Source organism: Crocodylus siamensis, chromosome 1 (assembly GCF_052110815.1).
Source record: "Crocodylus siamensis isolate JL-2025a chromosome 1, ASM5211081v1, whole genome shotgun sequence".
Taxonomy (NCBI): Eukaryota; Metazoa; Chordata; order Crocodylia; family Crocodylidae; genus Crocodylus; species Crocodylus siamensis.
Genome location: NC_143395.1, coordinates 164,146,633 through 164,163,174, shown reverse-complemented (window position 1 = coordinate 164,163,174; position 16,542 = coordinate 164,146,633). Strand labels below are relative to the sequence as shown.

Genomic DNA, 16,542 nt, shown 5'->3' with positions numbered 1-16,542 from the left:
ATACCAAAAGAACACAAGAGGGAATTAAGGTGCTGAGAACAAGTGTAAGCTTGGATACCTAAGAAGGTAGGAGGGTGCTTGCTGAATACAGGAGCTTAAATAAGAAGAGCTGATTTTCAGAGCTCCCCAAAATTTCAACTTGATTTGCGAGTTCTCAGCATGTGTGGAGGAAGAGTCACTTATGATAAGTACATAGCAATTCATTTATATTTAGGCATCCAAGTTTGAAATTTGTCATTGTGGAAAAGGCAGGCAGAGTTTTGCTGACTTAAGAGTAGAAATCAGTTTAACCCATGAATACCTGAATATATTCTAGGTTATTTAAAAGAGGTGGCTTTTTCATCCCAAAGTCATGAGGTATTAATGTGTAGAAGCGATTGGAGAGATCCAGTATCTGAGAATCAGTGCCGCCACCAGAAACCGCCTAAAAGAAAAGCAAACAAGAGAAGAGGTAAATGGAGGAAGACCTTTCTGGGAAAGATCTCTGCAGCAACAGATAGGCTCAAGCTGCTTGTCAAGAGAAGCTTACAGTGACAAGCTTCACCACACTAACTGCAATGCTGCAACTCACCTACATAACTAAAGGAAGGATTCTGCTCAATAGTTTTTAGTGCACTTGTACCAAAAATCATAATAGAAATACTGTACAATGCTTTTCTAGTGAAGAGTATCTAATAAAAAATAACTGTTGAAAAAGAAGCTTTCAGCACATTAGGAGATGAAATGCAACAGACTTAAAGAATCTGTGCATTTGCTGTGAGAGAAGTTGAAATCATTATGTTGCAACAAGGTGCCAACTAGTGAATCTCAGAATAGTCTAAAATTTAGACTCTAAATTATAAGCAATAGTACCTTACAATACTCAGAGGTGAGTGTTTCTAGATGTACATTAAGCAAGCACATTCCATGCTCCAGCTTAATCTTTGGTCCTCTTTTGAAGTGTAGTGAAGAGAAGTGCTTCCAAGACCAAATCTATTCATTAACTTCTAGGGGTTCAGAAGTAGCATATCTTCTAAAGCACACCAGGAGTTGAGAAGTCAGCTGATTTCCAGCCCAAAATGATATCCAACTTCCCAGTGTTTTTGTGAGGTCTGTTTTATACTCACCTGCTGAACATCATTAAGGATGGAATATGCACTCTGGATCTGTCTCTTGCTCAGCTTTCCCAACGGCATCTTCTGGAGGTCAATCTAACAAAGATTTATTTAAATAATTAAAGCAAGGTACCATCACAATGAAACCTCCATAGTTCCTCCTCTTTGGCCACCAAAAAGCTCTCCCCCTACAGGCAGGATGTATAATCAAAAAATGCAAACCTATCAGGTTTGGCTTTTAACAGCAGGGATTGTAGGATGAAGTTGAAGAGACAGCAATGCAAACACAGTACTGACAAGATATCCCCTAATGCAGATCCTCTTGAAGAGCTAGAGTTTAGGGATTTTAGTCTTTGAGTAAATTTTCTCATGCATCAGGCTTCTAATAAGGGGTCTCTGCAAAAAACTCCACTCCAATGGCATTTACAAGGGATTATAAATATTCACTAAGGGCATAAATTGTGTTCACTGGACAATTCCTTAGCTCTTCAGGTCAAAACAGCATTGATTTAAATGGGCACCACAAATCCAAAGCCAGCAAACCAGAAGGGACTGCAGTAGAGCAGCTGGTTCTGAACATGATTCGAGGACACAATCTCCTACAAAACTATATGCATTATTTCTGTCTTATGAATGGGCAAAAAAGAAAGGGAAGACCCTTCACTTGAATCATTTAAAATAAGCATTAGCAGGTAACGATAGCCCAGCTTTTCCAATATATAGGAAGCACAATATAGCCTAGATTTCTCCAATACATAGGAAGCAAAAATCAGCTGTAAAACTGATTTTATGATGCAAAGGAACCACTGCACAGTGACATATATTAAGCCAGTGGTTCCCAACACAGTGCTGGCATGTGTCACCGCACCCCCTGAAGTTTATTTGGGTGTTCACGTGCATTTTCACGATTGGTAAAAATCATTATTCCAACAAAAAAATGCTGTCATATTGGCACCCACTGCTTTTTCTTTTAAATTCAAATGTGTTCTTGGGCGCACAAACGCTGGGAACCCCTGTATTAAGCAAGCACTGGATAAGGCTGGAAAAAATGTTGGAAGCAGAAGCCATAACCCAGCCTCCTTCCTTCCCAGGAGCACACTCTCCTCATCACTGAGCTAGGGTTGGGCTCCATCTTGCATATTCTCCTTCTGTCCCCAAGGACTTGCCATCTTCTTTACCCGGTGGCCCAGCTTCACCCAAAGGAATGGAGGATGCACTCAGCTCTGCATAAGCTTGACCCTGCAATTAGGAGATTTTCCTAATGGAAGATACAGGTTCAAACTCCTTATGGTGCAGTGGAGCTTAGAATCCAGGTCTCCCATACTTTGGCCAATGTACGTGGGCTTTTCTCTTTACCACTATACCAGTTGTTCTCAAATTGCTTTGGAGATTCTTTGGAGAGGTGCCTCAGGAATTGAGAGGAGATGAACAAGAAGTGAGGGGTTAAGTAAATAAGAACAGGCTCAGGCACCAAATATGGGGAAATAAGGGCAGGCTTCCGATCTTGCTCTCCCTAACTGGACCTTTTGCAAGGAGGTAAACACTGTAATAAATGCATTCGTTTTTGAAGCAGAGTGCTGCCCAATTCATGACAGTTACAGAGGGGTACCTTGAGCCTAAAAAGGTTGAGAACAACTGCATCATATACTGAAGCCAGTCAGTTAGATGCACTGGTGCATACAGATGCCTCCTCTCTATATGATATGGATTCAAAAGGAAGATCTTCTGTCTAAGGGAGCTGGACTGAGCTAGATCCCAAGAAGACAGAAACATATAATGCTATGTGCCGCCTTTCCACTGGAATGACCTCTGAAATCACATAAGATTGTCCAATGGGAGAGTTACACATTTCCGCAGGGCAGAACAGCACTAGCCTCTGGGGGTGCACTGGACTGACCACTGACAGAATGGGAAGAACTAAATGTCTTCCTGGGTGATGGAAAATTACATCCCTCACAGGCTAGTGGTAGCAGTGATTCAGAGCAGCATTTTTCAACCTGTGGGTCAACAAGACTATATGAAAGGGTCACAAACACACTTAAAAAATGCATCAACATATTTTAAAAATAGATTCTCCTTTAAAAGGATAAAAGCGTGGGAAAATGTGGCTTTTCCCTTGCAGGCTGATTAGGACTCCCCACACCCTATACCACCCCCTCGCCCCACACACTGGGGGGCTGGTGTCTGTGGGTGGGGGGGGGCAGCAGGTCATGAGTGAGGGGCACTGGGCCAGGACTGGCCACTGATATTTAAAAATGGGTCCTGCTACAAAAAAGTTTGAGAAGCACTAATTTAGAGGCCATAAAGGTGAAATACAAATCTGGGCTATGATGTTCAGCAAGAAAGATGAAAGGAAGTAGAAGACCTTAATATGTACACCTACCTCAAATTCCACCATGGCTTTCTTCATGCTCTCCACATCAAAGATCATCTTGATAAGGTCCTGGATTGATTTAGGAAGCTTTGACTTTGTGCCGGCACCTACTGTCAGTTTCTTCACAGCTTCTTCATCCTAGAAAGACAATACCCAAACTCAGAAGTGTAACAACATGGCCTGACACCCAGGGGAGCTATCCACACAGGGACAGCTGCAACTTCTGATTGTTTGATTTGGTATCAGCACAAGCTAAATCTAGTGGAACAGATTTTTCATCTCCCTACTTGTATTGCTGTGCTATCTGTAATAACACTAAGTGTACATTTCAAATGTACAAGTAACCCCTGCTTAGTGCTCTTAATTGGTTCCTGAAAGACCAAGCATTAAGTGAAATGAGCATTAAGCACAACTGAAAGTTTTTGACAACCCAAGATGGCAACTGCAGTGTTTTAAATGACCCATGACAGTGACCGCAAGCGTTATAACCAGGGATCCAGGTTTTCCATTTCCCATGGAAAAATGGAGTAAACTGTGGATTTTACCTTTTACCACAGGCAAACACAGATTTCTTGTTTTAAAGAGAAACCCATGGATTTTGCCATTTTGCAATCAGTTCCCTGCAAGCTGGCAGAGTTCCAGCCTGCAGGGAGCTGGAGGAAGGTGGAGACACAGGGAGCACCACATGCATGGACACGCACGTGGCCCCAGGCAGCTTGCAGAACAGCTCCAGCAGGTAAGGTCAGGAGAAAAAAAGAGGGAGCAGGGCAGGGCTGAGGCTGCTGCCCAGCTAGGTGGGGGTTAAGGCCCGGAGCCACAATGTGCAGCACCAGAGTCCCAGTGGAGAGCAGGATGGGGTCGTGGGTGGCTCATCTACGGGAGGGAGAGGGCCGGTTCCCTGCCGCCATGCACACTCCCTCCGTGTGTGTGTGGGGGGTGTGGAGAAGAACCTGTGCCCCCCAGATCTGTACCTGGGGCAGGCACAGGCTGCAGGCATAGGTTCCCACCCTGCTTCACTCCCCTGGGCTCTCCAGAGCAAGGCGAGCACAACCTGGTGTGGCTGTGGACAGCGGGACTGCACAGGGAGCTCCTTGCCGCTGCTCCCCACCCCCTGCTGCCCTGGTGACATCTCCTACACCTGCTGCTGCCTTGAGGGGCTCAGCCCCACACCATTACCCTCACAGCAGCCCCGCATGCAGGAGGCATGTTGCCAAGGCAGCATGGAGCAAGCAGCAATGAGATCCCTATGCGGCTCTGCTGCCGCCTGCTGTGCTGGTTCATGCCCGCTGGGCTGGGGACTGAAGCAGGGCATCAGGGTACACCACAGCCACTGTTCCCTGCTGTCCTGCTCGCCTCCCCCAGGGCCTCGGGAGCCCAGCGGACATGACCCGGCATGGCAGGCAGCAGTGGAGATGTGTGGGGATATCCTCGCTACTGCTCACCCCCCTGCCCCTACTGCCTCGGTGATGTGCCTCCTCCACATGGGGCAGCAGTGAGGGCAGTGGTACAGGGCTGCGCCCCTTAAATCAGGTACAGGAGGTGCATTGCCAGGGGGAGAGGGGTGCCACAAGCAGCGATGAAGAGATCCCCGCATGGCCATGCTGTCCCCAGTCGCACTGGGTTGTGCCCACTGGGGCTTTGGAGCCCACAGGGTACAGAAGCAGTGTGGGAGTTCAAGCCCGCAGCCTGCACCTGCCCAACATACAAGTCTGAGGGCCACGGGTCCCCCCACCTGCCCCGGAAGTGCATGCAGTGGTGGAGAGCAGGCCTGCCTGAGCCCACAGGAAGGAGGAGTGGGGGCAGGGGGCTGCGCACCTGGGTCCAAAACCCTGGTAGTCGGGAACCCCCTCCAGCAGGGCTGGGGGAGTGCTTTAATTTTAATCACTGATTTGGGGTTTTTTAGCAGAGAATTTGGTATTTTTTAAAACAGGGAAAACCAGGATCCCTGGTTATAATCAAACTCACTGAGCACTAAGTGGAATCAGGTGTCACTTTCAAATGAGTGTTATAGCAGAACAGCGCTAAGTGAAACAGCGTTAAGAGGAGATTGCCTGTACAAAGATTTCAGTGTGATCTATAGATCTATTTGGCTGCACCTCCTGGCTTCTACAGTCACTTGCTTTAGGAGTTTGGTAACAATTTTGAGTCAATTGCTATTGCATATTTCTGTCTTGTACAGGGAATAATACAGAAATCTCCTATTAACAATGATGCTGTCTGTGTACTTAATTGATTTAAGTAAAAGAACCATTACCTGTCCATAATCTATTTCTAGTGGGTAGAATTTCTTTGGATATTTCGTGAAGTTCTTGGAATGCCAGGAATTGCCCGTTTTTTCTTCATACAGATTCAAAAAGTGCTCAATGGCATCTTCTTTAGATGGCATCTGCTCCAACTTGTTACTCCCAATCACAGTGCCAACGCGACCCCATGACCTAAACACCCAGTACCTGGAAGCAAACGAAATGAGAGGAAGTGATGTAGGAACTCTGGCTTTAGCCCTCAGTCCTTGATAAATCTGACTCGCCAGTAAAAAGAGCATATGGACATCCATATCAGATCGGAATGGATATCATTAACTGAGAGTCCCTTTACATAAAGGGACAAGTTTGCAAATTAGCCTACCCCACAGTTGCCAAAAAATATGAGGTAAGCACCAGTATTGGATAGAATGCACAAATACTGCTGAAGGCACCAGAACTGATAATCTTGGCAAGATGTCTCCTACAGCTTGCTGTAAATCAAGGGTGGACAAAATGGTAGGTTCTGGCCAGCAGGCAGACTCCATTTTCCAGCAGCCCCTGCCCATGCCATTCAGGTTGGTTTCCATGGAGACCCCAGGAGCAGCACCAGGGATCTTGCATCGGTGATAGCGCAGAGATGGAGCCAGGCAGAGCTGTGATCTGCTGCCTGTGGAACCCGTGCTCATGACAGCGGCGTGTGGGCAGCAGATCGCGGCTCTATCCTAGCTCTGGTCCACACCATTACTGCCGCAAGAATCCAACCCCAGCCCCAGAGCAGCTCCCCACCCAGCCATGCACCCTGCTAGCACCACTCAAGCAGATCTCCATGGAAACCCTTGGAGCACGGAACCATTATGGCCTTGCTGCTCCTGGGCCATAATGCAGCATTTGAGCCATAGGGCAGCATTATGGCCCTGCTGCTCTCCATGCAGACTGGCCTAAGTGGCACAGGAAGGGGGTGCTGGGATACAGAGTCTGCCATGGGCCCAATCCAGCCCACAGGCTGGATTTTGCCCACCCCTGCTTAAATGGATATATTTGACTGAAATAGTTACGGCAGTTCATAGTCACATTGCTACAAAGGTGTCTTATGCTAGTGCAACTGGATCCATACTGGGAGGTTTGTACCACGATAACTACACTGGCAGAGATAAAGCAGAAAAAAAAGTGGAAGTGTGCAGACCCAGCCTAAAAGGGAATGAGCTCAAGCAATCTGGTACAGCTACTCCTGGCTTAATGTAATAGTTATGTTCTTGAAAAATACAACTTTAAGCAAAACGATGTTAAGCGAATCCAATTACATCACAGGTGACGGCTAAATGTTATAACTGAACGTTGCGCGAATTTAAATGAGTATGTTCTCTAATAGATCACAGGCGTAATAACGAAACATTAACCGGGATGACGTTAAGTGAAGAGTACCTGAACCATCTCAGCAGAGACTGCAGTTGCCAGCTGATGCTTGTTAAAGAAGTGAGCTCTGTGATGCCAACCCCTGTCCAACAGGACCTGCACTAAAACCAACTTTACTTCACCAAGGCAAGCTTCAGAAACACCTTTTGGTCACTGCCAACAAACACTTCTCAGATGCAGTTTTCCAGTTCAACACTACAGCCTGATGCTGTGCTACTAAGTCCCCTGTAAATTAAGTCACCCTCTATTACACAACAGTGGATCTTTTACATTGATATGCCAGGCTGATTGTTTTCCTTGTTTGCATTTTCTTCTTCCTTCCACCTTTTATCTATCTGTGGTTGAGACAATGTGGCCTTTGAACAGGATCAGCTTTCTTGTGTTTTGTAGTCACTGCATTTGGGGGTCTATTTCACCTTCCTCCTTCCCCTCTACCTCACTTTTCCCTCCTTCGCCAACACGGGCCAGTAGTTCTCAGTAGTTCCTGCCTGAGTGGTTACTTAAATGTTAACTTTCATAAGACCACAACTTCCTGGCCTATGATCAGTCACTGCCGTGACTATCTGCTGTTCCTATCCAGGTCTTATTATACCAGTTAATAGAAATCTTCAGTTTACTGTGTTCATGCATTTGACAGCAGACATCACAAAACCCTTATTAAAAATGTGCATCTTTAAACAACTGAAGGACTGGGTAAGACTTCAATCCTAAACTAAGCTCAAAAGAAGCTGCTAAGATTTTAAAGCTTTTAGCTGTTTAATTGATGCAACCTTAATTAACTTTTTTGCAATGTATATTCAATGAATAAATTTTCCAGATTTGTCAGACATGGAATACCAGCTCTGAAAGTTCATCATATACCAATCATAAATCCAGATACAAGAAATGGCCAAAATTTATGAGCAATTAAAAAAAACCCAAAAAACAAACAAGTAATCTACCACTGAAGCAGGTTTATTTTCTGTAGCCATTGACTCGCCCAGGTTATTGTATATTTCCCCTCCTGGGAGAATCACATTTTCCCAGAAAGCCTTTTGATCACACCTTTCTTTAATAATGGGGCATGTGAACAATCCTCACCTGGAACTGGGTAGCTGTTCTAAATATATGATGCTTTCTGGCCCTTTTTAGGGCACCTACTCAGTGCCTGATCTTCACATGCTTACACAGAAGTGGAGTAACTAACTCAGTAACTAGGCTGGGCTCCAGGGATTGCTTACATCACAGCCATATTTACTGAATAGGACTTAGAGGGAGGGAGAGACATATGGGTGGAAGAGAGAGGACTGGGATGAGGTCAAAAAGCAAAAACACCCCACCTAAGCTGTACTTCTGGGATGTTTTCGCTACCAGTGAAGTTGAACACAAACCAATCTTAACACATTTATCCAATTCCTAATTTACATTTCAGCATTTATATTTACTTTTCTATTTTACTTTACTTGTCAGTAATGAAATTAGACTAGTCAATTCCACTTTTTCGTACTCGTATGCAGGTCTGCTGTTTTGGGTTTTCAACACTTCAAAAGGAACATTTTCATACAAAACGAAAACCTCACACAAATGCTTAAAAACCACCACCACCACAAAGACATTTGTATTCATATTTGGCTTGTGTAAAAAGCTATACCTATGTTGAAAACCAAGCCCACCTGATTTCTCGGTCATCCTCCAGCAGCTGCAGCTTGTAATAGGAATTGGTTCCTTTGACAATATCCACCAGGCCAAGAGTGGCACTGTAGATTTTACCACCTTTTTCAAAGACGTGAGCAGAGTCCTCCAAACCTAGGAAGAAGAGCAGTGAATTAAAGCCAAGACAATGTTGTCATTTTGGAGTCTCCTTTCCTTCTTACATGGACACACGCTTAAACAGATGTTAAGACACACCAGAATACTATGGAGGTAAATAAAAACAAAACAACACAGAAAGTTTGTTACTCCCTCAGCAGAGAGAAACCCACAACAATGTAACATTTCACCAAGCAAACATTCTTCTTCACAAAACTACAGGGCAGGTACCATGCAAGGGAACTGCTCAGGTACCCCACTGAGATGTGAAGAAAATTAATTTCTAATGTCAGGTTTCTCAGCATTCTTTCTGCAAAGGATACTTTAAAAACAAAATGCCACAGGACCTGGTGAAAACTACTTTGAGAAGCTCTTATCAGTGCTTGACCTTCAGTGGTTTCATTTTAGAAACTGTGAATAGAAACCAGATAATTGGCCCTGAACAGCTCAGGGATCTTCAAGAGCAACTCTTCTTCTCCACATTAGAGTGCAGTACCAACCACTGACACCCAAAGTGCAGCTCTGTGCTTCAGGCAAAGAGCCCTTCCTGCTAGACCTGTAGTTTCTGCAGGTGGTGCTTATGTATTCTTGCTGAAAAAGCTGCTTCACCACTTGAGTTAAGAGCCTCAGGAGTACACTTAAAAATGAGGGCTACACTGGAAAAATGTGAGCATCTGTGGCCTGAATGCAAATCATTCTCACTTCTGTAGCATGAGGTCAAGACTTTATTATAAAAATTTTAAGGTGTCACTAGGCTGCATTGTCAATAAGACTAAAACTTCCCACCAGAAGTCTCCACCATTTCACAGACCGTTCTTTCTACAAGCTGACCTTCAAAATGAACAAGGCATTTGCACTGATAAAGGATCCTGGAGTGGCAATTGGTTTTCTGCACTCACCAGAATCAGGATCTACAGCTGCTCCTCCTTTAACCGTCAATTTCATTTTCTTTTCAGACTTGCAGGTCCCTGGAAGAATAGGAGATAGGAAGACCTTGGTTTTTTAATCTGATGAGTCAGGACTGTCTGGTTGTAGACAGAGAACACTACTTGACTCAGTGGTCAAGTTCTGTAAAAGACTTTGTGTAATGTTCATCTTGAATGGATTTATATTAATGGATTCATCTGCATAGATATACTGTTCTGCTAAAGCAAGACAAGAAATCCAATGCTGTTTGAGTCTTAGTGACACTGTCCTCTATCTAATTTAATTCAAGGATGTCAGTCTACTGAGATGATACCCATCTTCTCCCTTCCTGCTCAATCAAGTGGAATACATTAGAGCTGTTTGGCTGGAAGTTTGGTAGGTATTAGCCACTACAAATTAAGCTGCATGCGTCTGTTTAAATTAGATGATTAAGAGATTGAGATTCTTAGAATTCTCTATCTGTGTTTCCAGACTGATAATACAACATTCAACCATATGGCAGACAAATTCTGGTGGCCCTCAATTCTGAAAAAACCAGTGGCAGGAAGATCTCTGGGGGCAACATATTCACAAAGTAAATAAATGAATGGAAGAAGGCAGCATCTGGTAATTTTGCTGAGCCACTCCTTGCAGACAGATCAGCACTAACTGTCAGGACTGTGTGAAGCTTTGGTCCTCCAATTCAATTCGGCAGAGATTCAGTCACTGAATCTTTGAATCAGAGGAGCCTTTAATCTCTCTGAACTGAATCAGAACCCTTTGAATTGATTCGGAGAGATTTGGCGATTCAAACATAGACACAGCTTTAAATGATTTTTCTACATACTTATAGTTTCATGGTTCCATAGTTTCTAGGGTTGGAAGGGACCTGAGCAGATCATCTAGTCCGACCCCCTGCCATGGCAGGAAAGAGTACTAGGGTCAAACGACCCCAGCAAGGTGTTCATCTAACCTCCTCTTAAACACCCCCAGGGTAGGAGCCTGCACCACTTCTCTTGGAAGCTGGTTCCAGACCCTAGTCACCCTGACTGTGAAGTAGCACCTCCTGATATCTAGCCTAAATCTACCCCCTGCCAACATGTGACCGTTATTCCTGGTCACTCCTGGTAGTGCTCGGGGGAACAGGGACTCCCGCAATGCCTGCTGATCCCCGCTGACTAGTTTATAACAGGCCACAAGATCCCCCCTCAGCCTTCTCTTGTGGAGGCTGAACAGGTTCAGGTCCCGCAGCCTATCCTCATAGGGCCTGCCCTGTTGTCCCCTGATCATGCGAGTGGCCCTCCTCTGGACCCTCTCCATGCTGTCCACATCCCTCTTGAAGTGCAGCGCCAGAACTGGATGCAGTACTCCAGCTGCGGCCTGACCAATGCCTCATAGAGGGGGAGGATCACCTCTTTGGACCTGCTCGAGATGCATCTGTGGATACATGACAAGGTGCGGTTGGCCTTCCTGACTACATCCCCACACTGCTGGCCCATGTTCATCTTGGAGTCAATGATGACTCCAAGATCCTTTTCTGCCTCTGTACTGCTGAGAAGGGAGTTCCCCAGCCTATAGGTATGGTGCTGGTTCTTCCTCCCCAGGTGCATCACTTTGCACTTGTCAGTGTTGAATCCCATCCTATTCTCATCTGCCCACCCCTGTAACCTGTCTAGGTCCGAGTGCAGCCTGTTGCTTCCTTCTAGTGTGCCCACATCCCCCCACATCTTAGTGTCATCAGCAAATTTGAACAGAGTGCTTTTTACCCCCTCATCCAAATTACTGATGAAGATGTTGAACAGTGCGGGCCCGAGGACCGAGCCCTGCGGAACCCCACTGCCCACGTCCTTCCAGGTTGAGAAGGACCCATCCACTACCACCCTCTGGGTGCGGCCCTCCAGCCAGTTGGCAACCCATTTGACTGTGTGGGTGTCTACACCACAGCCCCCCAGTTTCTTAACGAGAACGGGGTGAGAGACAGTGTCAAAAGCCTTCCAGAAGTCCAAGAAGACTACGTCCACTGCTACCCCTGCATCTAATGATCTGGTGATCTGATCGTAAAAGGCCACCAGGTTGGTCTGACAGGACCTGCCACTGATGAACCCGTGTTGATTGCCCCTAAGCATGCAGTCCCCTGCTGGCCCCTCCTGGATGTGTGCCAGCATAATTTTCTCAAACAGCTTGCCTAGGATCGAGGTAAGACTAACCGGCCTATAGTTTTCCGGGTCCTCCTCCCTCCCCTTTTTGAAGATGGGGACCACGTTGGCCCTCTTCCAGTCCTCCGGCACCAAACCAGAGCACCACGAGTGCTTGTAAAGCCATGGCAGGGGTCCTGCAATGACCGTGGCCAATTCCTTTAGAGCTCTAGGGTGGAGATCATCTGGACCGGCCGACTTGAGTACATCCAGTCCCTCCAGAAGTTCCCCAACTAGTTCCTCACTAACCCTTGGCCCAGGTGTGCCTCCCCTGGGGCCGAAGGGGGGCCCAGCAGGGAGGTGACTGTTTTAGGGAGTAGGCGGCTTGAGAACACTACAATGCTGGGGCGCATGGAATATCCCATAGAAGCACGGGGAGCTCACCAGCGCGCTCAGCAGCAGACCCAGAAATGGACCAGAAGCACTTCTAGTTCTGCTGGGAAGCTTTCAAGGGCCTCCCCTGCCTCCCCGGATGGGCAACTAGTGTCTCCTGGGTCTAGCAGTGGGGCCATGGTGCTCACTGGGTGCTGCCAGGTGGGGGGGGGGGGAGGGAAGAGGGGCTATCCCCACTGCCCCCCACTGCATGGGGGCTCTGCACGAGCTTCCTGATGCCTAGGCCAGCTCTGGCCCTTTAAGGAGGAAAAAAAAAAGAGAAAAGCCCCAGGACTCAGCGCTCCTGCAGCAGCTTTGTGGGGCAGCAGGGATCACCCCTACCACCCCAGCAGGAGCAGCAAGTGTGGGGTTTTCTTGTTTTTTTTTTTAATTTCTTAAAGGGCCAGAGCTGGCCTGGGCGGGGCACCTTTGGGGGGGCTAGGGGAGCGAGGCCAGTGCTCGCCCATGCAGCGTGGGGCAGTGGGGGGAAGCAGGGACTGCCCCTCTGTCTGGCAGCACCTGCTGAGCTGGGGCTTCCCCCGCAAAAGAGCAGGGAGCTGGGGTAGGTGGGACAGCCATTGCTGGGCTGGCGGGGATGAGCCTGGCTGGTTCGGAGATTGGGCAGGAGCTGACTCTCTGAATCGGATTCATCTGAATCGATTTGGGACAGTGATACAACTCACCGAATCGAATCACTGTCCCCCGAATTGGCCGAATCCAAAGCTAATACTAGTCACTTTGCACAGGCCTACTGTTTAGTAGTCTCATAAGTGTCCCATGACCTCAGCATCACAAAGTACTGATCCCGCCTCAGTATATGTTCAGCTCTTGCACATTAGCTAGAATGCTGGCTCACTAGGTTGAGTCATACACTTGACCTGTTTGAAATGTTCAACACGAGATGCTTACTGAAGAGCTGCCTAATTAGCTCCGCAGCAAACCACCACCACCTAGACAAGTGATACTATTAGGCCAGAGTTAAGTAATTAACTCTGCGATAGGACAGTATTGCACAACACAGGTACTATTATACAGTAGAGATATTTAGTGTGCCAGGTGTAGATAGTGATCAGAGCTGGCTGGGTCATGAGGGTCCAACAGTTCAGAACTGCCTGCTGGTTAGCCCCTCCGCAGCAAGGTGAGACAAGCAGGAGCTGCCCCAGGGTAGCAGGCTGAGCCCCTGGGCTGCCTGCCAGCCAGGACTGCACCACCCTGGTTTCAGCATGCTGTAGTCCCGCACAAACATGAAAATGCTGCACCCAGGAGCAATAAACTCCAGTGCAAATGGTGCCCGAGTTTACTGCATCAAATTAATTTCACATGTAGACGTGCACAGTAAGTTGAACATCCCAAACAGCTTTTGTAGTTTCTGTCTTTGATCTTGCCCATCACTTAGATGGGCATTGCCATTAATAACACATACAAAACATGGAATATCTGAGGCAGCAGTGAGTTGGAAGGGAACATGTTTCAGAAGGAAGTTTAGAGGAGTTTTAAGGCCAGCCTTGCATCACAGTTCCATTACTTGAAGCGACTCAGGAAAAGGATGAGCCTGAACTATATTCCAAGCACTCCTGTCACGTTTATAGTATGTTCCCTTGAGTGCTTTCAGATTCTCGTATACATAGCATGCTGCAGAAGCACAAAGCAATATTTAAAAACACACCAAACTGAGCAGAGCTGTGAGAAAAAAGGTCTGTTGCTATTTTCACCTTGTTCTTCCTTGACTTTTCCAGCACTCTTCATATTTGGGGGTCCACTGGACTTTCCTCCCACAGTTGTCTCCATGCTCTCCTGCTTCACCTCTGCACCCCAGGATGAGAGCCCATGTACTGACAGCAGTTCCCGAAAGCCTTTACTAGAGGATTTCACATCCTTGAGAAACTCTTCTGAAACCACTCGGACTTTTGCCTCCTTCACTTCTTCCATCTTCTTGTTCATTTTCTCAACTTCCTCTGTCAAGAAAGGGAGGGGGGAGGAAGGAGGAAAGGGATAAAGAACAGTTCTAAGTTCTCTAAAGCAAACACAAAAGAAAGCACATAGCCCTGTCTAAAGGACTCCAAGCACAGCCTCACTGTTGAGAGCCAAGGTATTCTAATGTTACAAAGAACTCTGAAGTGTAGTTCTCCATATACCACACCCTGCCCTATACCTGGGCTACCTTATTTTACATTTCTTTTCAAGCCCTGCCTCACCTCTCAGCTGAGGCAGGGGCTAGGTGGGAGGTGACCTCAAGACACCTGTGGTAGCACAGGCAACAGCACCCCAGACACACTCCCCTTGCACAGATGTGAACGTTGACTGCACCTTTGAAGTGACTGGGAATTTTGCCAGTGACCATGAGAGCAGCATCATGGCCTGAGCCCCCAAGCTTAGGCACCAGTTGGAACAAATGCCTGGTGAATGCTTGGAGGGGAAGTCATCAGGGAAGGAGAGAGGGTACGGCTGACAGCTCTTGCTGCTTCCTTAAAGCAGCCAATGGAAGGATTCTGTAGTTCCAAGAAGCTTCAGCTCCCTTGCCCTGTCCTGTGGCACATTTTTCTCTCTGTTCCACCTAATGCTCCATCTTTGGGGTGACCATGCCCCAGGACAGTCCCAAATTTTGAAGACCAGTTCTTGCTGGTCAGCGAAACTTAAATCAAATGTCCCAGAATTGCAGGAGTGCAGTCCGGCAAGGAGGTAGAGCAGCATGGTGCGCCAGGAAGTTCAGCTCTGCTTCCTTGGCAGACTGCATCTACACTTCTGCCCATCAGCCTTTATTACTACCCTCAGCAGTGCTGAGGGGTGGGGAGCAGTGTCCCAGCTGTCCCAGTTTTCCTTATGGTCACGCTATCTGCCTGCCCCTTCCTTGCTCCTATCCTCTACCCCAGATAGTCACACTCTCAACTATTCACAGGGTGAAACACTACTTTCCCTGCAGCCTTTTACAAAAGCAGCTGGTGGCAATCCTAGATCCTCACCAGATCTACTTAATGCTGGTAAAACAGAACCTTTTGAACAAAAGCTGCATGTCGTTTCTTCCTTCTGCACACTCCAACAGCTTTACAAGGAAGCAGAAAGGGAAGCAACCCTTTACACAGAGGCAGTCAGTTGAGAGGATATCAAGGATGGTAGGAACAAGGCACACCCAGCCCCTGCCTCAACTGAAGAGCAGTCTTGCAAGGCTTGCCATATTTACTCAAAAAGAAAGTGATCCAATCATAAGATGACCCCTGAATAATTAGATTCCATATATGGAATTTAGTTATAATTTTCCAGGTATGAAATCCATTTATTGGATGTTTGCCTTGAATTTGTCCCCTTCCCACTTCTACAGCAGGGAAAATAAATCTAGGGGGTCAGGTATCCCTTTGCTCTCTGCTTCTCCCCAACTTTTACCCCTGGCAGCTCCTTCCCCCTCTCCTTACTGGCAGACCCTGCTCTCTAAGTACATGGAATCAAGGAGCAAATTAGAAAACAATAACCTTGAAATTAAACATGGACGCCACAATTTGTATATAGCACACTGGTATTAGTTTATTCAGAATTGATGCGTATTACCTTTTTTTGAAACAGCAGCAAGTTTCAGCACAGGTACTCCATAAACACACTTCTGAGCAGCACTTTGGTACCTACTTATATGTAGCCCAAAGTACACATGATATTGTTATTCCAAAGCCAAAGGCTCATGATTTACCACATAGTTCATGGGGCTGGGCATTACCAGGGTTAACAGCAATTCAAGCCATGGTGACCCTACAGCTCAGCAGTGCTCAGTATGTGTGCGTACTCCAGATACACCCCCATAAAAGGATCCATGTGCTAATTAGCACTCCGTTTATGACTGGAACTGGGTGCTCTTATGACAAGTGCTGGGATGCACCAAAAATTTATATGCAGGTGAAGTGCAGGGCACCCTGGTCTGGCTTTACCTCATGGAGGGCAGGGCCAAACTAAACACGTGCCAGGTTGAGAAAGGGGGTGATAGAGATTCTGGATGAACTGTATGCAATGTTGTGGCTCACCATGACTCAAAAAGAGTCAGTGGTAATGGGGACTGCACTCAGTAGACACTACCATATATCTTATTCAGATAGGTTCCCATTAGCATGTTTGCCTAAAAGGTGGGCCACGTGTTCTGTAGTCAGAATTAGGCAAATTGAGATCTGCCTGACACA

The 16,542-nt window shown here is 46.7% G+C and overlaps 1 protein-coding gene across 1 annotated transcript in view; it reads right to left on the bottom strand.

Moving 5' to 3' along the window:
• The window catches only part of PARP1 (poly(ADP-ribose) polymerase 1), a 54,435-nt gene that overhangs the window by 9,478 nt on the left and 28,415 nt on the right, over positions 1 to 16,542 (bottom strand). Inside the window, exons 10-16 of the mRNA XM_090047626.1 lie at positions 14,098 to 14,340; positions 9,812 to 9,880; positions 8,777 to 8,909; positions 5,723 to 5,918; positions 3,478 to 3,606; positions 1,107 to 1,190; positions 302 to 424 (exon numbers count right to left, since the gene is read on the bottom strand). Of these exons, the coding sequence (XP_089903752.1) occupies positions 302 to 424; positions 1,107 to 1,190; positions 3,478 to 3,606; positions 5,723 to 5,918; positions 8,777 to 8,909; positions 9,812 to 9,880; positions 14,098 to 14,340 (977 nt within the window). The remainder of the gene's footprint in view (positions 1 to 301; positions 425 to 1,106; positions 1,191 to 3,477; positions 3,607 to 5,722; positions 5,919 to 8,776; positions 8,910 to 9,811; positions 9,881 to 14,097; positions 14,341 to 16,542) is intronic.